The sequence below is a fragment of the Strix uralensis genome, chromosome 13 (assembly GCF_047716275.1).
Source record: "Strix uralensis isolate ZFMK-TIS-50842 chromosome 13, bStrUra1, whole genome shotgun sequence".
In the NCBI taxonomy this organism is placed as follows: domain Eukaryota; kingdom Metazoa; phylum Chordata; class Aves; order Strigiformes; family Strigidae; genus Strix; species Strix uralensis.
The window spans coordinates 15,696,493-15,716,117 of NC_133984.1; the positions used below are offsets into that span (position 1 = coordinate 15,696,493).

At 40.1% G+C, this 19,625-nt stretch overlaps 1 protein-coding gene and 1 long non-coding RNA gene across 2 annotated transcripts in view; both read left to right on the forward strand.

Moving 5' to 3' along the window:
* The window catches only part of DCX (doublecortin), a 76,918-nt gene extending 58,630 nt beyond the window's left edge, over nt 1-18,288 (forward strand). Inside the window, exons 5-7 of the mRNA XM_074882791.1 lie at nt 3,337-3,474; nt 12,810-12,904; nt 15,496-18,288. Coding sequence (XP_074738892.1) covers nt 3,337-3,474; nt 12,810-12,904; nt 15,496-15,552 — 290 coding nt within the window. The 3' untranslated portion in view covers nt 15,553-18,288. The remainder of the gene's footprint in view (nt 1-3,336; nt 3,475-12,809; nt 12,905-15,495) is intronic.
* LOC141949269 (uncharacterized) overlaps nt 1-19,625 on the forward strand; it is a 191,895-nt gene that overhangs the window by 81,869 nt on the left and 90,401 nt on the right. The gene's annotated exons all lie outside the window — the stretch shown is intronic.

A 19,625-nucleotide genomic window follows, 5' to 3' on the forward strand; every position in this document is an offset into this window, starting at 1 on the left:
ACCAGTGAGTGCAGCAAGAGTAAATTAATGTAACTTTGACCATTTAAACTAGAAGAAAATGTGATCCCCAAACATTCAGGCTCTTTTTCCAAAGCTCTAGATATCCTGTATGAGGAACAAGAGCCCCATGCTGTCTTATATGCTCAGCGTTGGCTCATTGGCTTATATGGCTCAGCATTGAAGACTAAAAAGGACTTTTGCTGTATACCAGGAAATCAAGCAGCCTCTAATCTTCAAACACTGTAATTTTATGACTCCTTTGCAAGCCTGATTTTATTTGATGCTGGTACTTCTGACCTGTGTACTCCAGCTGAACCCATTTGATGGTCTTGGGTAATTCAAATAAAGTTTCCAAGGTTCAGTTGAAACTTTGCAGGCAGAAAATAAAGCCGGTGTCAGGCTGGGGAAGCAATCTGTAACCTGAGCTTCATAATTTTTTTTAACACTCAGCAGTTGAGTCAGCTCCACAGGGAATTCCACACTGTAAAACAGTTTGGATGCAATCCTAGCAGAACAATTTGATGGGAAGCCCAGCTCTCTGCCTACAGTCCTGGTTACTACTGATTTTTCCAGCTTGGATTTCTGTAACAAAAATAAGCCAAGCCTGCTGTTGGGAAGGCACCAAGTAACTGCAGCTCTCAGTGGTATTTTCAGGGGAGTAGGAGTGCCCTGCACCTCTCAAGAAGCCGATGAGGAGCTATTAGCCAGCAGTATTTTCCCATTATACACCCATCATTCTTCCTTCTTACGAGTCAGATGCTGCAAGGAGAACTGTAGGTCCTGAGGTCTTGCAGATGAATGTCACTTACTAAAATCTCCTCTGTCATTGGGTACTTTTTCTTGCCTGTTTGGATGACATGCACTTGGATTGCTGGTTCTTACGTTCGCTCTGGCAGGACATCAGGAAACAAAATGAGAAACAGCATAAGAAAGGATTATGTCATCTTTTTCCTCGTGACTGCCCACCACAGCTTCCGCCCTATAATCCCCATTGCTGAGCACCTTCCAGATGACGTTACTCTGTCTCATTCGTACCCACTGGTTTCAGCATCAGCCCATGGAAATGTCATGGCCCCTGTGGTGTTTAGAGGGCTGTTTACACTAACTTCAGCACAGTCAGGTTTCCACCTTTAGAACCTTGCTCCAAGATGTGCAAATGCTCAGTGATTGCTTTTGGTGTACTGACACTTGCCAGTGGCTGAGCTGAAGGAATTCCTCAGAGTCAGTCTTTCTGTGCTTGAAAATGCAAAGCTGAGTTTCTTTTCAAGGAATTACTCCCCTGGGAAGAAAATAAATGTGAAAGCTCTTGAAAAGACACAACATAAAATATTTTTACTTTTTGAGTTTATTTTTTAGGGAGTAATTCAGGTGACTAAATGTAGATGTCTGACACCCTCTGAGGTTTTTGAAATACCCCCATGATATATGATTGACAGATCTCACAGACAGCCACCAGGAGACCCACTCTGCTCTGGGGACGCTGTAGTCTAGCATTTGGTGCCTATGGTTGGGCAAAGGAATCATTGTCTAAGATCGAAATGTTGCACTGCTTTTGTTAAGCAGTGATATGTAAGAGCCTTGAAAAATATTATTTCTGCAGTGACTGAAGATTATTTTACCCCACATTTTGGCTTGGCTGGTTAATACCAGGAGAAGTTATTTGCACACTCTCCCTAGTGGCTATTTCACAGTGTCTCATCAAACACTATGTTCTTTAGTATCGAGGAGGGATAGTTACCTTCCACACCTCCCCCCCCAGTCATTACTGCTCTTAATGTATAAAAATTGGGGCTATATTGGTGCTGGAGCCCTACAAGCGTTTCTGTGGCATCATCTGTGAGACGTCAAGTACCTTTGGAAAAAAAACCCCACACAACTTTTTCTATCTCTGATTTACATTTTCTAAAATCCATTTAGCAAGAGAGAGAATAAACTCATTGTAGGTTTAATTATCGCTATGCAGTATCCCTGGAGCACAGGGCATCCTCTCTTCATATTGTACTTCATGACCCAACAGCAAACTCTCGCAAACCATCTGGAAGAAGAAGAGACTGACTCTTGACTGACTGAGAAAGAGAAAAGCCTGGGGAAACATTTAAGGCAATTACATTTTCATAGATATACTGATATATAAATAAATAACTCATATATTTAAGTTAGACAACTTGTTTTCAGTTGACCAATTATTTATCTGCTACGTGCTGCCTTAGTTGATTCCCATTAGGGAATCCAGTCAAGGGAGTCCTCAGTCCAGCCCATGCATGCTGAGCTGAACTTTTCCATTAAAAACTGTCTGTAAGTGGAACATCTAATTCACAGCTGCAAAAAAGACCTGGTTTTCACATCTTGGTGAGGACAATCTGTTGTAGGAGATGAGGTGAGATCAGTTAGCATTTGACAAAAAGGAAATCCCCTTTTTATTGCCTTCTTCTTAACTGGGTTAAGTTAATAACTCGAGGGGTGGAAACTGCTTTTTCTGTTAGCTCTCAGTGTAAATAAACTCTGGTTTTGAAGATCTGGCATGACTGAAATCCTGGACACAGAGAGGTTTGTTAGCATTTCAGTTCCCTCTTACAGGACACTGTAGATAATGTTTACATTTTCCACTTTTCCTGGCCTATTTATTTTTTAAGAAAACACAGTTGGGGTTCTCATCTGCTCATGTCTTTAAGTACATAAATCTACTAGACTTGTTTATACAAACTCTTCTGAAAGGGATGAGTGGTCAGGACAGAAGATGTGTTTTGTAAAACCATTTTGTCTTTGCTTTCTGCATCTGAAAAGTTGCAGCTTGTTGAAACCAGAGAAGAGATTGATTCAGGCTGGATGAAAGCCTCCTGGGGCAGATGTCCCATATGCCACTTACAGACCTTTACGTCATGCCATAAATTGCACTCATCATTCCTACTACTAGGTCTTCATGGAAGGGTTACAGCAAATTAACTCGTTTTTTTTCCTGATTCTTCCCTCAGTCAGTATTGACCATTTTCATTGTGCTCACTAGTTGGTGAGAATAAAGGGAAGAGGAAGGGCAGAAAATCTTTAGTAGGACACAGGTACGGAGATGGGCCCTGCTAGGGAGCCAGCCTGATCTTGACATACACTGTCTCAGCACCTCCTCTAGAGGACCAAAGCTGCTGTTCTTTTTGCCCTCCCCCTGAAAAGTCTTCTTTCTGCTCTGGAGAAAATGTGGAGATACCTTTTTCCTTGCCATTGATGTTTTCTACAGCTCTTTGGAGAGAAAGCATTAAGCTGCCCATGGGCATTTCATACCTGGTGTCCATAGACAGTGAGAGTAGGCAGGGACATAACCACAGTTGCTGTCTGTTTCCTTAGAGTGCCGGGTGATGAAAGGGAGCCCTGCAGCTGCCACAGGCAGTAAGTCATCTCCCACCCCTCAGAAGAGCTCAGCAAAGAGTCCAGCCCCCATGCGTCGGAGCAAGTCTCCAGCCGATTCAGGTAACCATCAAGATGGTGAGTGATTGTTTTCTGGTGTCTGAATATTAACTGTGCTCAAGAGACAAACACATATTGTGTGTCTTTGAATACACTGACCTTGGGTGTTCGCATATGAAAATTCAGCATTTTTTAAAAACAAGAAGCTGGTGCTAGTGTACAGGGGGATTCAATATATATTGGAGAGGAATTCTCTGGTCAGTTAAGTGCAGTCGTGGCTTTAGGTCACATCATCCACAGTTTCACAGCTTTCTGCCCTAACAAAATTTTAAAAGAAGTTTCTGTTTCACAGGCAGGAGACCAAGGCCCACAGTGCTCCCATATGTTCCCTATAGATACAGACTGATTTAGAATAACCTCCTGTGCAATACAAATGTTAATTATTGTATAGGTCAGAAGTGTCCCCTTCTAATCATTATTTAAAGAAGACCAGTAACCTTGCAGTTAGAGAACTGGTAATGGGTTTATTGATGTGATACTGAGACATTCATTTAGTAATAGAAGAGAAGGAAAATGGGAATCCTAATTTGCTGCAGCAGCTTGCACCATTTGAAATGCCTCCCTCCCTCTTCAGTAGCAACTAGATTGGTGGTGGAGCACATCTGGAGAGCTGCAGAGCCTATAAATTAAAGGCTGGGCTGAATATCACACTTCTGGTAATTGATAGTTTTTAGAGTAATGCAGAGTTAGAGTCATGATGGAGAGTGTGGATCTCTAGGTGTGTCATCTGTCTGCCAGTTTTTTTCCAAAAGAGAACCAGACATGGCCTTTCACTGAAATGGCCAAATTGCCAAATAAGCACTTCAGGATTCCAGGAGAACTTCAAGGCTTAAATTCTAGTGACCCACAGTACTAACACAGATGATATAAACCAGAAATTGCCTTTTACCTTCACGGTAACACATTGCATATTGCATGTGAACGCCACACAACAGTTGACCATCAGTAGATATTGGATCACTGGATGTAAAATTCTCCTGACAGTATTCAGAAATATTTTCCCCAGGAAGCAGTTAATTTGTTTAGGGTCTCTTGATGTTCTTCAGCTACTTAAAGCACGTACCAAGACTCTGTGATTTTAAAAATTATTTCTCTGTAAGGTGATTCTGCATTCATAGAATTTTTCTTCAAGATTCCAGTGTTGGCTGTTCTTAAACTTAGGCTGCTATAATCTAAAAAGCTTTTACAATCCCAAATGCATGGTAAAGTTGTGTAGGTACATTGAAGACATGATGGAAAATATGTTGTTGATTTAAAAAAAAACCCCAATAACTCCCATTCAGTGATCTGGGAGTCAGCTCATGCATGAGTTGTGAAACAGCATTTAAACCTTCTCCATAAGCATCAGGTGCTAATTACCATCAGAACTAGATTTTATTGCATGAACATATAGTCTAATGTGAAATGGCAACTATTGTGTTCCTGATTTTAACTGATTGAATGACTCACAGGAACAAAATGGTGAGTCATTTGATGAAGTTTAATGAACACAGTTAGTAGAGCCTTTCAGAAGGAGATTAAAATAACCAGAAATGCTGAACAATAGCCAGCTCCTGGAGTTAAGGCCAGTAATGAAGGACAAATCAGGTTTCTTTAATCTATCTAGACAGGGGTCTTTCGTACTTTCCTGTCATGTCAATACAGGAAAAAATGGAGCCTATCCTGCTTAACGAGAATAAAAAATGACTGAACTCTCTCAGCACTGGAAGAGTAATCAAAGACAGTTTTTTTCTCAGGACAGAGAGAAAAAGAATACCATCTTGTGTTCTTGTCCCTTGAACTTGTAGTAAAGGAGGTGGGTCTACCATTACTTAAGAGTCAATATTTACATAAACAATCAACAGGCTTAGCTGGATTTTGAAGTTATCACATTAAAAAGGCAAGGAATGCTGAATAAAACCTGATGAATAAAAGATGATCTGACTCATTTTGTTTCAGCATTCTCACCTATTTCATTTGTGAAAGGATTTAAAAGCAGTTTCACTTCAAGTATAACTAAATATTTTTGCTATGTGTTTGATCTCCTACCTATTTGTACGTTTTGCCTTTGCTGTCTTTCACTCTCCTATGGTTGTCATATCAGAACTTGGATTCGATGGTGTTACTTTCTCTTCTTTTCAGTACTTTTCCATGTAGGTTTCTGTATCATTTTTTCCACCACAGTCTCTAAGGCCATTGTGACATACCTGGGCACTGATACAAATGCAGATTCTGAAGTAAATCTCCATGCTGCTTGAGTGAAAGAAGTCTAAACCCTCCTCATTACAAGCACACTACAGTTACAGAAAAGGATGTTATTTATTTTCTTCCATTGCTCATCCTAATTATTCCATTTCCCTGCTAAAGCATATGGGAAAATGGTACATTATTTGTCAGCAGCAAAAATGAGAATGCCATGAATTTACATGTGGACAGTGGTCCACGTGCATTGCCCACAGAGGCAGCTAAGGCTTATAGCAGATTGTGCATACACAGCTGTGCCTCATTACTTGGCAAGAGCTTCGATGCTGCCAGCAGATAGTGGACAAAAGTAGTAAGTCACTGTTATAGCACAGAGAGAAAACTGCTTCAGCAAGAGCTTGCTAGGGCTAATTCTGAGGATGTAACGTTGACAGCATGCAAACATTGCATCTGCTTTCCCTTCCACTCGCTGTAGGAACCCTTCTGATCTTTATGTGTCAACATAAATAAAACACTTCTTATTCAAAGCTGTGGAAATGCTTTGTGCCCAAGCAGCATCTATCCTCTACACAGGCTGGGGTATCTGGGGACTTGTGTTCTATTCCAGTCTCCTCCACTGACTCACTCCATGGCTTTGAGTACATTATTTAAGCTATTCATGCCTTCTTTCCCAGTGGATCGTCCAAGACAGTGATAAGCAATCTGTATACACAGCTCTGTAATCTACCCATGGAATCATGCACAGGAAGGAGCTCTGAGGCTCTTTATTTGGGGCTTTTTGTGCATTCTGAAAGCATTTGGAGAAATTTTGAGAAAACCAAAGCTATTATCTCACAGATTGCCAGAGACAAAAGGTATCTCCAGCAGCAGAGTAACTGCAGCATGTGCTCCAGACCTTCCAACAGAGGCAAGCCACACTCTAGCAAGGCCACTATCTACACACCAGTGGATCAGAGACTGCTCCAGCACCCTGCACACGCTCTAATGCATTCAATCATGCCACAGTAAACTGTCAGGTTATGCAGCTGAATGAACGCAAGTGTGTGGCCTGATGCTGTGTTAGCCATCATCATAGACTGTGTAGATTCCCTTCTGAGCTGATTTGTCAGCCTGGAACTTTTCTATGTAGGGATCTGCCTTCTGTGCCAGGTGATCTCCATTCATCTTTGATATCTTTTGCTCCTTCTGGTTTTGGCCTGGATCTATTTCTCAGTGAAAAACTTAGCTCCAGGTATAACTAGCTTTCTGGGAAAGCCATAGAGAGAGTGTACTGCTGGCTGGAGTCCAGTTTCCCCTGACGGCACCCAAAGCTTTGTTCCTGACTTTGGTTTCTGGGGCTACCTCTGTGTCAGAACAACAGCAGAATACAGAAGGAAATATATGTAGCACGTCTGTAAATATAGCACTGAAACAGAAGCAGCTTCTAAGCCATTTAATTGCTGCTGTTACCAGCTAGATGTGAACTGTAAGGTATCCTTTGACTGTCTTGTTACAGTCTTGGTAGTGAGCCACCTAAGTAAGTGGTCAGCTCCATTCCAAAATAACAATGATTAACATGGAGCAACAAAGAACACATAAACAAAATATTTTGTTTAAAAAACGTCAGGACAAAAGGCCGTGCACAGAAGTGCAACTGCACAGAGTGCCAGCTCCCAGCTGCAGTGATTTCAGTTCACTGGTTGAATTGCTACCTTCTGCTGGAGGTAATTTGCCTCCTGCCTAGATGTGTCATGGCCTTACTGTGAAAAGCTCAATTCCCTCTAGGCAGTCAGAGCCCTTCAGCTTCAAGGATATTCAAAAAATGAGGTAGCTAATCCACAGAAACATGTGAAACACTGTTTTCTTGGCACAGTACTTTTATCTCTTTATTTACCATACAGTCATTTAAATGAATGAATGAATGAAAATTAAATGAATGAATGAAAATTAAATGAATGAATGAAGAATGAAGAAGTGTCTTGCTATAAGCAGATGGTAACAGACAACAGTCCTTATATTCCCAAGGGGAATCCTTTCTTCCTTCTCTCATTAACCCCCAACCCATATATATATATATACTTTCTCAGCAATGCCAGTGTATTTCTGTTTTGATCTAGCTATTCCTCCAGACACTGTGCTGATCATTCCATCATGGAGCTGTTCTCACCTCTTGGTTCAGTTTGACTGGAAGGCCCTGGCTGCTTTGCCAGTAGTTCCCACTGAGTTTCCAATATATCCTTTTGTTTCCCATCTCTTTAGTGCTGGAAATGTGATGCCATCTTTCCTCTATATCCTCCACCTAACTCCCCCAACATGTTGCTTCCAGCAAGGTGTGGTTAGCACAGAATTGGAGTTACAAAGCTGGTTATTTCTAGCCTCTGTTTTTCTCTCTATGAAGTCAGCTTTGCTAAATGACATAGCTTAGAGCAATAAAATCCAGACTAAACTACACCTGCAGTATGCCATCCAGTTCCTTCTCCTAACATGACACAGCAAAACTGGGCGTAAGGAGATAAGTCTCTGTGCTGCTGCTATGGTCCATGAGATTTAAATGGGGTAAGGTCAGCATGAAGTTTGGCAAAATTTCTTTAACAGACCACTCCAGCAAGAAGTCAAATGAAACAAAAGAGAGAGCTAAATCTCAGGGGAGAACTGCAGGGGAGAAAATAATTATGTCATTTGGCATTACTTCTTTCTTATAAAAATATGAATTTATCTTACAGTAATTCACATAACAAACAAGAGTTCAATTGTATAAATACATGTGCTGCAATAGGAAAGTTTATGATTTTTAAAACCAGCATGATCTTAGTCCTTTGCAGTACAGAGCCACAGGTACCTGAGCTGAAATTTGAAAATGGCTTTCCCTAACTTTGCCTTGATTTGGCTCAGGGAGCCTGCAAACAGGGCTCTGAGGCAGTGCTGCAGGACTTTAATTTCTCAATCCTCTAATGGAAGGGTTTGGATAGAGAGACAAAAGCATATTCACAAGGCAGCAGCAATTAGCAAAACAGATACAGAATGTCAGTCTGTCCTGACTGCAGATCTGGCTCCCCAGGGTCATTATATATGAATGTGTTAAAAAAGCAGCAGATGTCTTTTGGATTGCACACAAGATAGAGCAGCTTGTTATCCCACTTGCGCTTACTTACGTTCTGCTAGCTGACAATCCACAGTACGCATCCGGTGGAGAGATCACCCTCACAAAACGTGATGAGAAAAGTGTGCCAACACTTCAGAGCTGAGTGCTTGGAAGTTAGGAGGTGCCTGAGTGAAGGATGCCTGTGCAATCTGAATTCTTCCACTCCTGAATGAACACTACAATGGAGTATTTTATTTTTCCTGCAGGCTCCTCTGTCCTGGAGGGCAGGATGGCTTGTGCTCACTAAATGAGCAGATATTTCTACATCTGCTTTATGCTGTCCTTGTTCTGGTTGTTGCCTCTCTTTATTTTCTTGGTGACACTTCAAACCCTGACCTGGAGACAAAATTATCCACATATTTCATGGTTCTTTATCTCACTCTTGTGATGTACGAGCATGTGCTCCTCAAACTAGGAACTCGACTGCCGAACCTGGGGAATCCCAATGGAGCAAGGAGCATTAACCTTATTTTACAAATTGATAGAAAAAGAGATCTCCACACATTTTGAGCACTCATTGTGATCCTTGGGTCCTGCTTTTTCCATTTCTGTTCATTGATAGAAATGTGAGTTCAAAAGATGGATCTCACTAACCTCATTTACAGGTCTTGGTGCTTATCACTACTGGAAATTCAGATCCAGAGTCCCAGTCATCCAAGCAAACCTGAGCAACACTCAAGAAACAATTGTATATGAGAAGTTTGGCTAAAATATCTGTGGGAGAAGCAGACAGAGCATTCAGTTTATCTGGATCTCTCATAGCCATCTCAAACATGACATGATGCTATATTCTCCCAAGTACAAATTGTCTTGTGCTCTGAAGGAGGTAAGGATCCTATGAAAAAAGGTAGTGCACATGTTCATGCAATTAAAGGATGTGTCATATGCCCAAAGAAGCTTTAAAGCAGATTGAGGTTGCAAAGCAAATACAATGACGTTAAGTAAGACATAAGACACAAACAATAACATGGTGAAAAAAACCAAATGAATTCAAATGAAAGCTGGTTATAAAGAATCATTTTCCAATAGCTGAGCTTATATGAGATCCTTAGCTACCACAAGTCATCAGCAGATTTTAGTGGAGCAGCAGCATTATACACCACCTGGGATCTGCTCTTTACCTTTTGCTATTTTCTTGCATTTGAGTTCAAAAGAAATGCGTGCAAGTTTGATCATGAACACTATTCTTCATTAGCAGACATAGAGAAAATCAAACTGGGCTTCTTAATTGTTGCTCCTGCTTCAAAATTCTTTGTGAGTATTTGTAATGATATACATCCGTCTCACTGGATTTCTGATTTGGATGTCACATCTGTTTTTTCGTTGGTGCTCATAAAATATTAACATCCCTGCTGCAGCACTTAAAAGTCTCATTGTATTAGGGAATTTCTGTCTTTCCCTGCAGCAATTACATCTATTTGCTGCACCCTGACTGTTAGCCATTCTTCCAGTCTTCCTGTTTGTGGAAGGGAAATATGGGTTCTTTGTAAAGTTGTTACGTGGCATTCTTCGTCTTAGGAAGGATTACTCCTGCCTCAGGATCAGTGACAATTGGAAATAAAGAAAGAAAGAGGCATTTTAGAAATTAGAGGTGGATTCTAGCTAATACAGATTATATTAGTACTATTGTACCCCACATATTCTTTAATAGAAAACCCAAAGTCACTTGGTGAAAAAAAACCATAAAAGAAATCCAAGTTCTTTTTTTCTGAATTGCTTTCATTATACAGCATACAGTTAGCAAACTCTACTTTTTTTCCCACCAACCACGAGGGCAGCTCACTTTGTAGAACTGGAGCAAAGTGAAGAGTGGAACGTCACAGTGCAGGGACCAGGGTGTAACAGTTTCTGGGTTTCCATAACTAGTTTATCCCCTCCACTAATAAAGAATGGTCTGAGTGGAATGGAGAGGTGAAGGGTCACTCTGTTCCCCAATTATCTATAAATCATTATTTCTACCACCTTTTAAGAAATATCTATTTCCTCAGCGAGGTGCATTTGTAATGGGAGAAAGCTATCTGTGATGAATAGCCTCCTCTTCCCAATAGTGCCTTCTGCATAGAAATGATAGATATGAAGATGGAGGGCCCACATCACCATGAATCTGTTGAGTCTGAGCTGCTTTAACATGCCAGCAGTTCCTCCTTTGTCCTGTGGCTTAGAGCACGTTTCTTTACACTTACTTGAATTCACATGTATGACCTCTACATTTGGACCAGTGATACTATGAACCTTAACTGCCCCCCCTCTCTCACGAGAAGATAACAGAGAAAAGAAATGAGGCTGTCTTAAGCATTAAAGCAAGTGTTATGCTGGTTTTGCTCTTAAAAATAAAACACTTGTGCTGTTTCTTACTGTATGATACTTTATATACTTCTTAGGTGTCCTCCAGAACTACTTGCTTAATTTTAAGTAACTGATTTGCATATTCAGCTATTACAATTGAAAGCATAAGTCACATATGCTGAAATCATCCATCCTCCTGTACGCATGCCTTTACAGTTAGAGTAATGGTATAGAGAGGTATTGGGCACTTAGCAGGACAACAAGCCTGGATCATTATAGGCTTGTCTTTCTCTCTCCATGTGAACGTCAACACAATTAAAAATGCTTCATTTAAAAGGGGTAGGAATTTGTATAGTTATCTGGAGGGCTGGCAACAGTATCGACATTTAAGGAAAGGACAATCAAAATATTTACGGTTTAGTTTTGTGGCTTGTGCTGAATATGTTAACATCTGGAGTAGGTTTTGGAAATGTCACTTTCTGTGGACTTGATTTGGATATGTAGTTTAATGCTTATAAGGCCTCCAGCTTGCTGCTGCTTGGATTGCAAGAAGGATAAAAAAGACAATATACTTGGACACAGCCAGCATGAGTTTGAATTTCCTTCCCTCAAGTAATGCTGCTTGTGCTGATGGAGCTATGTGTTTACAACCCCTGGTAGCAAGAGGGTCTGTATCCCTGGAGTTGATATATAACCTATGAATGATCAAGTTCACTATGTGTAAGTATGTCCTTATGAAATATGCATTGTGACACCTGGCAATTATCAAAGACATTAGGTTACTTCAAAGAACATCAGTGGTAGGAAAAAACGAATGTATCCTTATTCCATTTTGTCTCCCTTCATTTTTCTGTATAATATGCCATTTACTTTGATTCCTTTTTAGTCCAATAAATGCATAATAGCTTGCCCTGACATTGACCTGGGGCCCTTCACTTTAACTAAAAGCCAGGTCTGTGAAGGCTTCGACAATCAACCCTTACAAAAGCCATTTGGTTAAAATGAGTCATATTTTTTTAAATGAAGAATAACTATTTTCTTCAAAGCAACATTAAAAAAAAAAAAGGCAACCCAAAAGGCCAGATTTTGATCTTTGCAAGAGGATTGTTGCTTGATGTGAGTCTCCTGGTCCTCCCCCGATGGACCATGTTCACTTTCCTGGTACAGGCAGTGGAGGAACAGCAGAGCCAGCTCTGGGCTCTCTCCGGAGAGGTGAACAGGGACATGCCACCCTGTGCTTAGACCAGGGCTTCAGAAGGGCTCTTTTGGTCATTTAATCCTAGCCACAGCTAATTACATCCAGGGCATTCCAGGCAGCTGTTTGTCTAATTTGTAATGTGTGTATTTGACATCTAACATTTCTTGTGTAGGATCCAGGATATCTGCAGCCTGTGGTTTCCACTCACGCCCTTAAATGCCATGTGGTTTCAATTGCATTAAACTGTTTGAGAACATAGAAATTGTCTTTCTGTTTTTCTGGTGATGTGCATCTTGGATCAATTTGGTGAATAGTTGAAGTGTAAAATACTGCTCCTTCAATGTATTTTGTATTTCACTGTATTTTACAGTTTATTACCCTGAACAGCTGAAAGCCTTAAGTTGGTTGAATAGCCATGGTGTTCACTTGTTTTTTTTCTCCTGCCTAACATGAATAAACTATAGCATTTCTGTGTTAAATGTTTGGATACCTTCCATCTCCCCAAAGGAGAAAGAAGACCTTCCTCTTGCTTGTCTGATTGCTAGCTTCTATCTTGTTTTCTGACAGCAAATGGAACCTCAAGCAGTCAGTTGTCTACACCCAAATCAAAGCAGTCACCGATCTCCACACCTACCAGCCCAGGGAGCCTCCGTAAGCACAAGGTATTACGTTTCTTATACCTTACTACATCTGTTTCTTCCTTAGTCTACTCAGATTTGTATGACATTTAAGTCATGGCCATATTCTCTGGAAGCACAACTCCCTATGTTGAAACAGTGGAGAATTTGGCCTATCACCTAAAAGGGTTGTCACTTCAGGCTCTAGCAAGATGATGAACAACAAATCACTGGCCTGTTTCTTCCACTGGAGTTATTAATGTGTGCTGGAGATCATCCATATGGGTCAGAAGAGATAACTTAATCCCAAGCTTGTATCACTATTTGAAAATGTTCGCAAGTGGATGGATATGATCTTCATATAAAACCTCCTCTTTTGAAAAGCCTTAAGTGTTGGCAAATCTGGTCCATTAAACAGCAGAAGTAAGGCAAATGTTACTGAAGCTCTAAGACATCACTTTAATGATGCTTCTCAAGGATTTTTTTTAAATTATTTAAGGCCATACTCTGTTTTACTGGAAACAAGTGATTTTTTACAGCTGGTGTAGTAATTGTGTTCTGGTACAGTAGCTGTTCTTCCTGGTAACAAACAGGGTGTCTAACAGGTAGCACGGCATCCTAGTAGAGATCAGTAAACCTGTGCTGGCTCATAGATAATTCATGTATTGACTTATTTACAAGGTATAGCAGTAGTCACAGCTTTTTTTGTTCCTGTTAATCAGGACCATTCTGTGCTGAGTCCAGATTATCATTTCCATGGGCTTTCTCATTTCTGGAATAGCCACAATGTTGCTTCCAACAGTCTTTACTTGATACAGAAATTGAAACTTAGACATAAATGTAAATGTGAGAGGAGGTCAGTGGGATTTCTCTTTAGTAATCAGAATGTACCTCTCAGCCTGAATATGGTTTTGGAAGCATTGACTTGAAATTCTGGAAGGGTAATTAAAAAATTCTGATAGTGGTAAGGTTTTTCACTCAGCCAGCCACATGTAATCCACTGTGGTCTAGATTGCACAGGTTGAACTAATTTTGTTTGAGGGTTATGTTTTTTCTCAAAGTGAGGAGTGGTAGCAGCAGTTGGACTACAGTTGTTATGATGGTGGAACAAAGCACAGAGAAGTCAATGGGAAGAATCCCCAAAAGTCCAATGGGCTTTGGATTACACCTCTAACATGTAAGATTTTGCATTGCAGACCTTCGGACACAGGGTTGAATGGTACTGGGGGAGTTTAAAAATCAGATCTTTAAAATATTCCCAACATATGGAGAGGCTGTAGTTACTCAGCTTTATTTGACTTTCTTTAACAAAGGCATAGCTGTATCCAAATTAAATCTATGTTTTCCTCAGGACTTCACTCTGATCTCAGCTGCTCAGTCTAAGTCTGAGGCAACACACCAGTTTTAACACAGAGGGTCCAGATTTATTATTCATTTATAATTGAGAACAGGGTCTGACCCACAATCTGAATTCAACAGTTGCTTGTGTGTATTTCAGCACAAGTAATGCTGTAAACTGCATCCTTGGCTTCAGCCATCAAGGACCTAAAATACATTCCAAACACTATCTCATTTAGGACTTTGGAGATGAGGATTCACTTGCTGGTAAAGACAAGTAAAACTCACCTTCTTTAATGTTTTATGTATGTTTTCAGCTGGCTGATTTATGACCTTTCCAGTGAAGCCCCTAGAACATTTGTAAGAGATGGCAACTGCTGAGGGCAAAGCCAATCCATCTATGAGTTTCTCCACTAACTTAAGCCATTCAGCAAACACGAATGTAGCATTTTAGGTTACCAGAATATTCACGCATCATTGTCTTTCTCCCAGGAGCAATTTCCTGCTTATGATGAAATCAGTTTTCTTTTTTTCCCCAAAAGCTGAAATGATAAATGCTGACTTCACCACAAAGTCCTATTTTACCTCTTCTTATATCAAGATCGTTGTGAATTTCCTTTCTGCGTATTTGGGCTTTTCTTCATTTTGCTCACAGTTATTACCTATGTGTGAGTCAGAGTTCAAGAAGGTCCAAGGAGAGCTTTAGCCCTTGAGCCAGTTTGTGTACCTGGTTCCATGCAGAACTTTAAGGAAGTGGAATGAGATGGTTACCCCAGAAAGGGACCCTGGAAAAGCTTTACTTTCAGTATTTGATCCAAATAATAAACTTGGGATTATTTTCTTAACCCTTCTAATAGACCAGAAATTACTTAAAATAAAGAATAAAATGTGATTTTCCTAGAGATTTGTCCTAAGGGTAGCTGTCAAATCAAGGTAAGACTTTATTGTGGAGTTAGGTTCAAAGAAAACTGTTTAAGGAAAGGTCCTGCTCTTTCATGCATGTGCTATAATGGATACATTGACCCAGAAGAGATAAAAAATTACTTCTCAAACTTATCACTGAAAAGTCACCTTTCTTCTGGTACCAAGATTCTCTTTCTCCACTGTGCAAGTAACCTGCCTTGATTTTAGCCTTGAACTACCTGGACAGCTGGTCAGCCTGTCCAGTAACCAGTGCATGAGTCTCCCACCCTGTCCCTATGAACTGCACGGAACTCGACTGCTTGACTACTACCTTATGCATGACCAAAGGTGGAAACTGATCGTGTGAGTTAACATTTTCTTCTTTCTTCCTACAGGACTTGTATCTGCCTCTGTCTTTGGATGACTCTGATTCCCTTGGAGACTCCATGTAAAGCGACATGAAGCTATATGTCCGTATTGCAAGCTATGTTTAAGATACAGTAGAGTACTTCTGCCAAAATAAGCAGATAGGTGACTGGTGCTTTCAAATCAGACAAAGGACACACAGTTATATGTCATTTTTTTTCTGTGATTTATCCTCCGTGCCACAAATCAATACCTACCAGTCTATAGAGATAGAGGGATACCATTCTTCTAAGTTATAGGGATGCAAAATGGACATTGCAAGAAATTTGGGGCCAGTATGCCAATGATCCTGTGCATTTCCCATTTTCTTCTATTATTTCTTCTTCTGCTGCAATTCTGTAATTTTCCTAGTGATAGCAAAGTAGCTCCCCCTGGAAGTGTGCAAATGGATCGCTTGCTGACCAATTTGCAAGCTCAAGTAGAGCAAATGATATTCTCCACCTGTCCAAACTGCCGTTTGCCAGCTCAACTGCTCCTCATTTGCAGCCCTCATTTTAGCACCTGCATACTAACTAGTATTGATTTTATTGTTGGAGGGCAGGAAAGGAAATGTCTTACTAGTTTGATGCTTAATATGCCAGCAGAAGCTTGGATGACATTAGGAATGATTGCATAAGATGCTAAGTAAGGTTAGTACAATAGTGATTCAAATATTGGGATTTCTTAAAATTTTTTTAATCATTAAGCAAAAAAATGTAAATCAACTGAGTTACCTGGAGTGGAACACCTTTCACATATGATCCAAAGATACTGCTAGCTGGTAACAAATTTTTATACCTACCCTATGGTATCTCTCTATCTCTGTTTGTAACAGTAATGCCTTCTGAACAGCCAACACTGAAAACACTGTGAAAATTTGTTTTCAGGTTTGACACCCTACAGGTCACTTTTTATAGCAAAAAATCAATACACTTTTTATAAAGGAAAACCTTGTATCTGTGTTTTGGGAGTGAGGATTCAAGCTCCTTCTTTTTTATAAAAGCTGGTAATTTTCTTTTGTTTAAAAAACACATTCAGAAAAATGTACAAAAAAACCCAACCAACAACTGCAGAACAGTAAGAACAACAACTCAGTTTAGAAATCTTGTGATCACTGCCAAAATAGACACATGTGGGGAAAAAAAAAAGTCAATTCAAAATACTGAATGTTTTGATAGTTTTTGTAATGTTTAAGACTACGTATTTGGTTTTTTACACTTCAGTATTCCTAACTATGGCCAGACTCTCTACTTATATAACAAATGGAATTTTGTGGTGTTCAAAACCCCATATTTTAAGAAACTCTTCTGTCTGACAAAAACAAACTTACTGTATTTAGAGAAATCTTTTGCTTTTATTAATCAGTAATGACTCCTACAGAATGCAAAGTTCATCTACTCACGCAGGGCTGGTGGTTTTTACTACGCCGAAGCTTTGTCATAGGCTAGCTGGCATTGCCTCCCTTTCTCATGGAATAAGCTTTTGATGAAACGGATTATTATAGAACTTTACCTAAATGAAATCTGTGCAATCAAATCTTTCTTTGTTGCTCTATTTGCCTTTGTTTCAACATACACACCTATTCCCTATTGCCTTGCAACCCCTTGTGATTAGAACGAATTATAACGTTGTGATGTTTGATGCTACATGAATGCTGAGTTGTTCCCAAAGCCACTCTACATTTTGTTTGCTTGCATTGCTGGTATGAAACAATCTGTGCAGGCTGCATCTTTAGAGGTTCATGTGATGATACAAAAAGATTCATCTGAGAGAGGCCAGGATTGGGAATTATCAAGGGGTTGGAGTTATTATACACCAAATTTGCACCCAGTAGTCTTAGTGCATGATCATTTACACCAAAAGTTTTGCACAAGAAATCATTTGTTCCCACAAATCATTTAATTGAATAACTCTCTGACTACACAACCACTAAATGATCTTTTCACCTATTGTATATAGAATCCTGGTTTCAGTTCAAAGGCTAATGTCTCCTGTTGAAGTTTTGTGGGGAAAAGGATGATAGTGTGGACAAAGCATAGGTGCAGTAGTCAGGACACCTTCATTCAGCCCTTGGTATTGCTAAATTTAGTGTCTGAACGGGAGCAGGTCTCTTAGTAACCCTGTGCCTCAATCTGTCTGTCTGTCCCTACAGGGACAATACTGTTCTACCTCACTGGGGGTTGTGAGGCCAAATGTTGGTTAACATTTGTAAAGTGCTTTCAGATCCTCTAACAGAAGGTGCTGAAGTATTCTGGGTGCAGATTTGGTTATGGGTGCTAATTTTCGGCTGTTTAATCCTGTGGGTGCTACTGTAGACACTGGTCATGAGAAAATATGACTTTTTAAGCATAAGGATGTCAAAGGCCATGGTTATGCTAACAATATTATTCATCAGAGCTTTTGTCTTAGTAAAGGCTTTAGTAGGACAGATAATTTGACATGCTTTTACGCTCTCCTCTGTTCTGTGGTGGAAATCTGAGTCCCTGCCCAAGCCTCTGCCTTTACAGGGACCTGGACTAGTAGTGATGATCCTGCCTGTTAGAGATGGACTTGGACTCCAGTCAAAGGTGTTGTCACTTCAGTGACACAGGCCATTTCTGTCATAGTCAGGGTTAGCATGTCCAGCCACCTTTCCTCCAAGTCTCTGCTAAACCAAGAGACCAGCCATGAAATCACATCTAGGTTCTCCTGCTATTCAGTACAGAGCACTCACCACAGATCTGGCAGGAAAACCTAAATCTTTGACATGCATAAACAGACTGAACTGCTAGAGCTGATGGTGGTAGGAAAGGAGTCCAAGATGTGCTTTCATCCAGTACATGAGTTCAGTTTGTATAAGATAAAGCAGGATCCCAAGGGGTGAATGAACCTTTGGATGGGTGGTTGTTGAAGTAGCTGTTGAGAAGTGGTTCCTTTCCTTTCTGCCACAAGTAGTCTTTGGTTATTTGAAGATGCTCTTCCTGGTGGAGCATGCTAAGGAATCACTGAGGCCTTCTTCCCGAGCTGCACCCAGTGACGCATCTAAAACCTGATCCTGCAAGTGCTCCCTTGGAAGTGGAGTTTTGTTTGCGTGAGGATCATCCTGGGGTGGGACTGAGCCCAACAATTCCTTCAGGGAATTAGGGGGACCTTGAAAAGGCCTAAAAGAAGAAAAAAAAAAATTGTTCAGTGGGAAAAATAGCCATTCAAACCAGTAGAAGCCACAAAGAAAACAGGGTATGAGGTCAAACTCCCAAGTTTCAAAAAAGCAGTTTTCTAGATAGAAATGCCTGGGCAGTGGGAGAAGTCAGTGAGCATTTCAGCTGTAACATATAGTTAAGTCTGTGTTAATGCCAATATTGCATGAGTTCTTGTACAGAAATGCATGTGGAATGTTACCTGCATTCAAAACTAGTTATCTTTGGCTTTGTAGGATCCCTAAAATAGATTTGAATACAAAGAGAAACAATGCACAAGCATTGTACCTTAGTAATTTAAATATAACGACAGCCCTGATTCAGGAAAGAATTTAAAGACATGCTTAAATTTTAGTGCATGCTTTGCTCCTGTTGATTTTCATGAGATTTAAGCTGGGTTTGGTCAGAAAGCTTTCCTGAACTGGAATTAATTAGTAATTAATTTCAATATACTATAATAATTCCAGACCCTATGAGATCCTGGAGCAGATGATAGTAATTCTACTATATACTCCAGAGTTTACCTTTTATATTTTTTTCTACTTTTACAAGCACATAAAACTCCACAGGATATGAGGATTTGCCATATTAATTCTGCTATAAAAACCCTGTCTAATTTGCCTCATGAGGCTGCCTTTAGTGTTTTCAGAGACTAATTGAATCACTAAGACTGTATTGTCTTAAAACAATACAGTATTTAAAAACAAATTGGAGAGACAAAGTAGTAGAGATTTGTTTCTTTGAAATCTACCTTTATTCAGTATCCAGCATATTTTAGCAAATTTGCATCTACAGTAAAAATACCTGTTTCAGACACACAATCATTAGGAAGAAATTAGAGCAATCCTCCAAGCATAGATTGATGTATTTGTACATTCCAGTGATGGTCTTGACTGTAGAAGATCAGGGCAATGCAGCATAATCTTCAGCCTCAGGATTTTTGT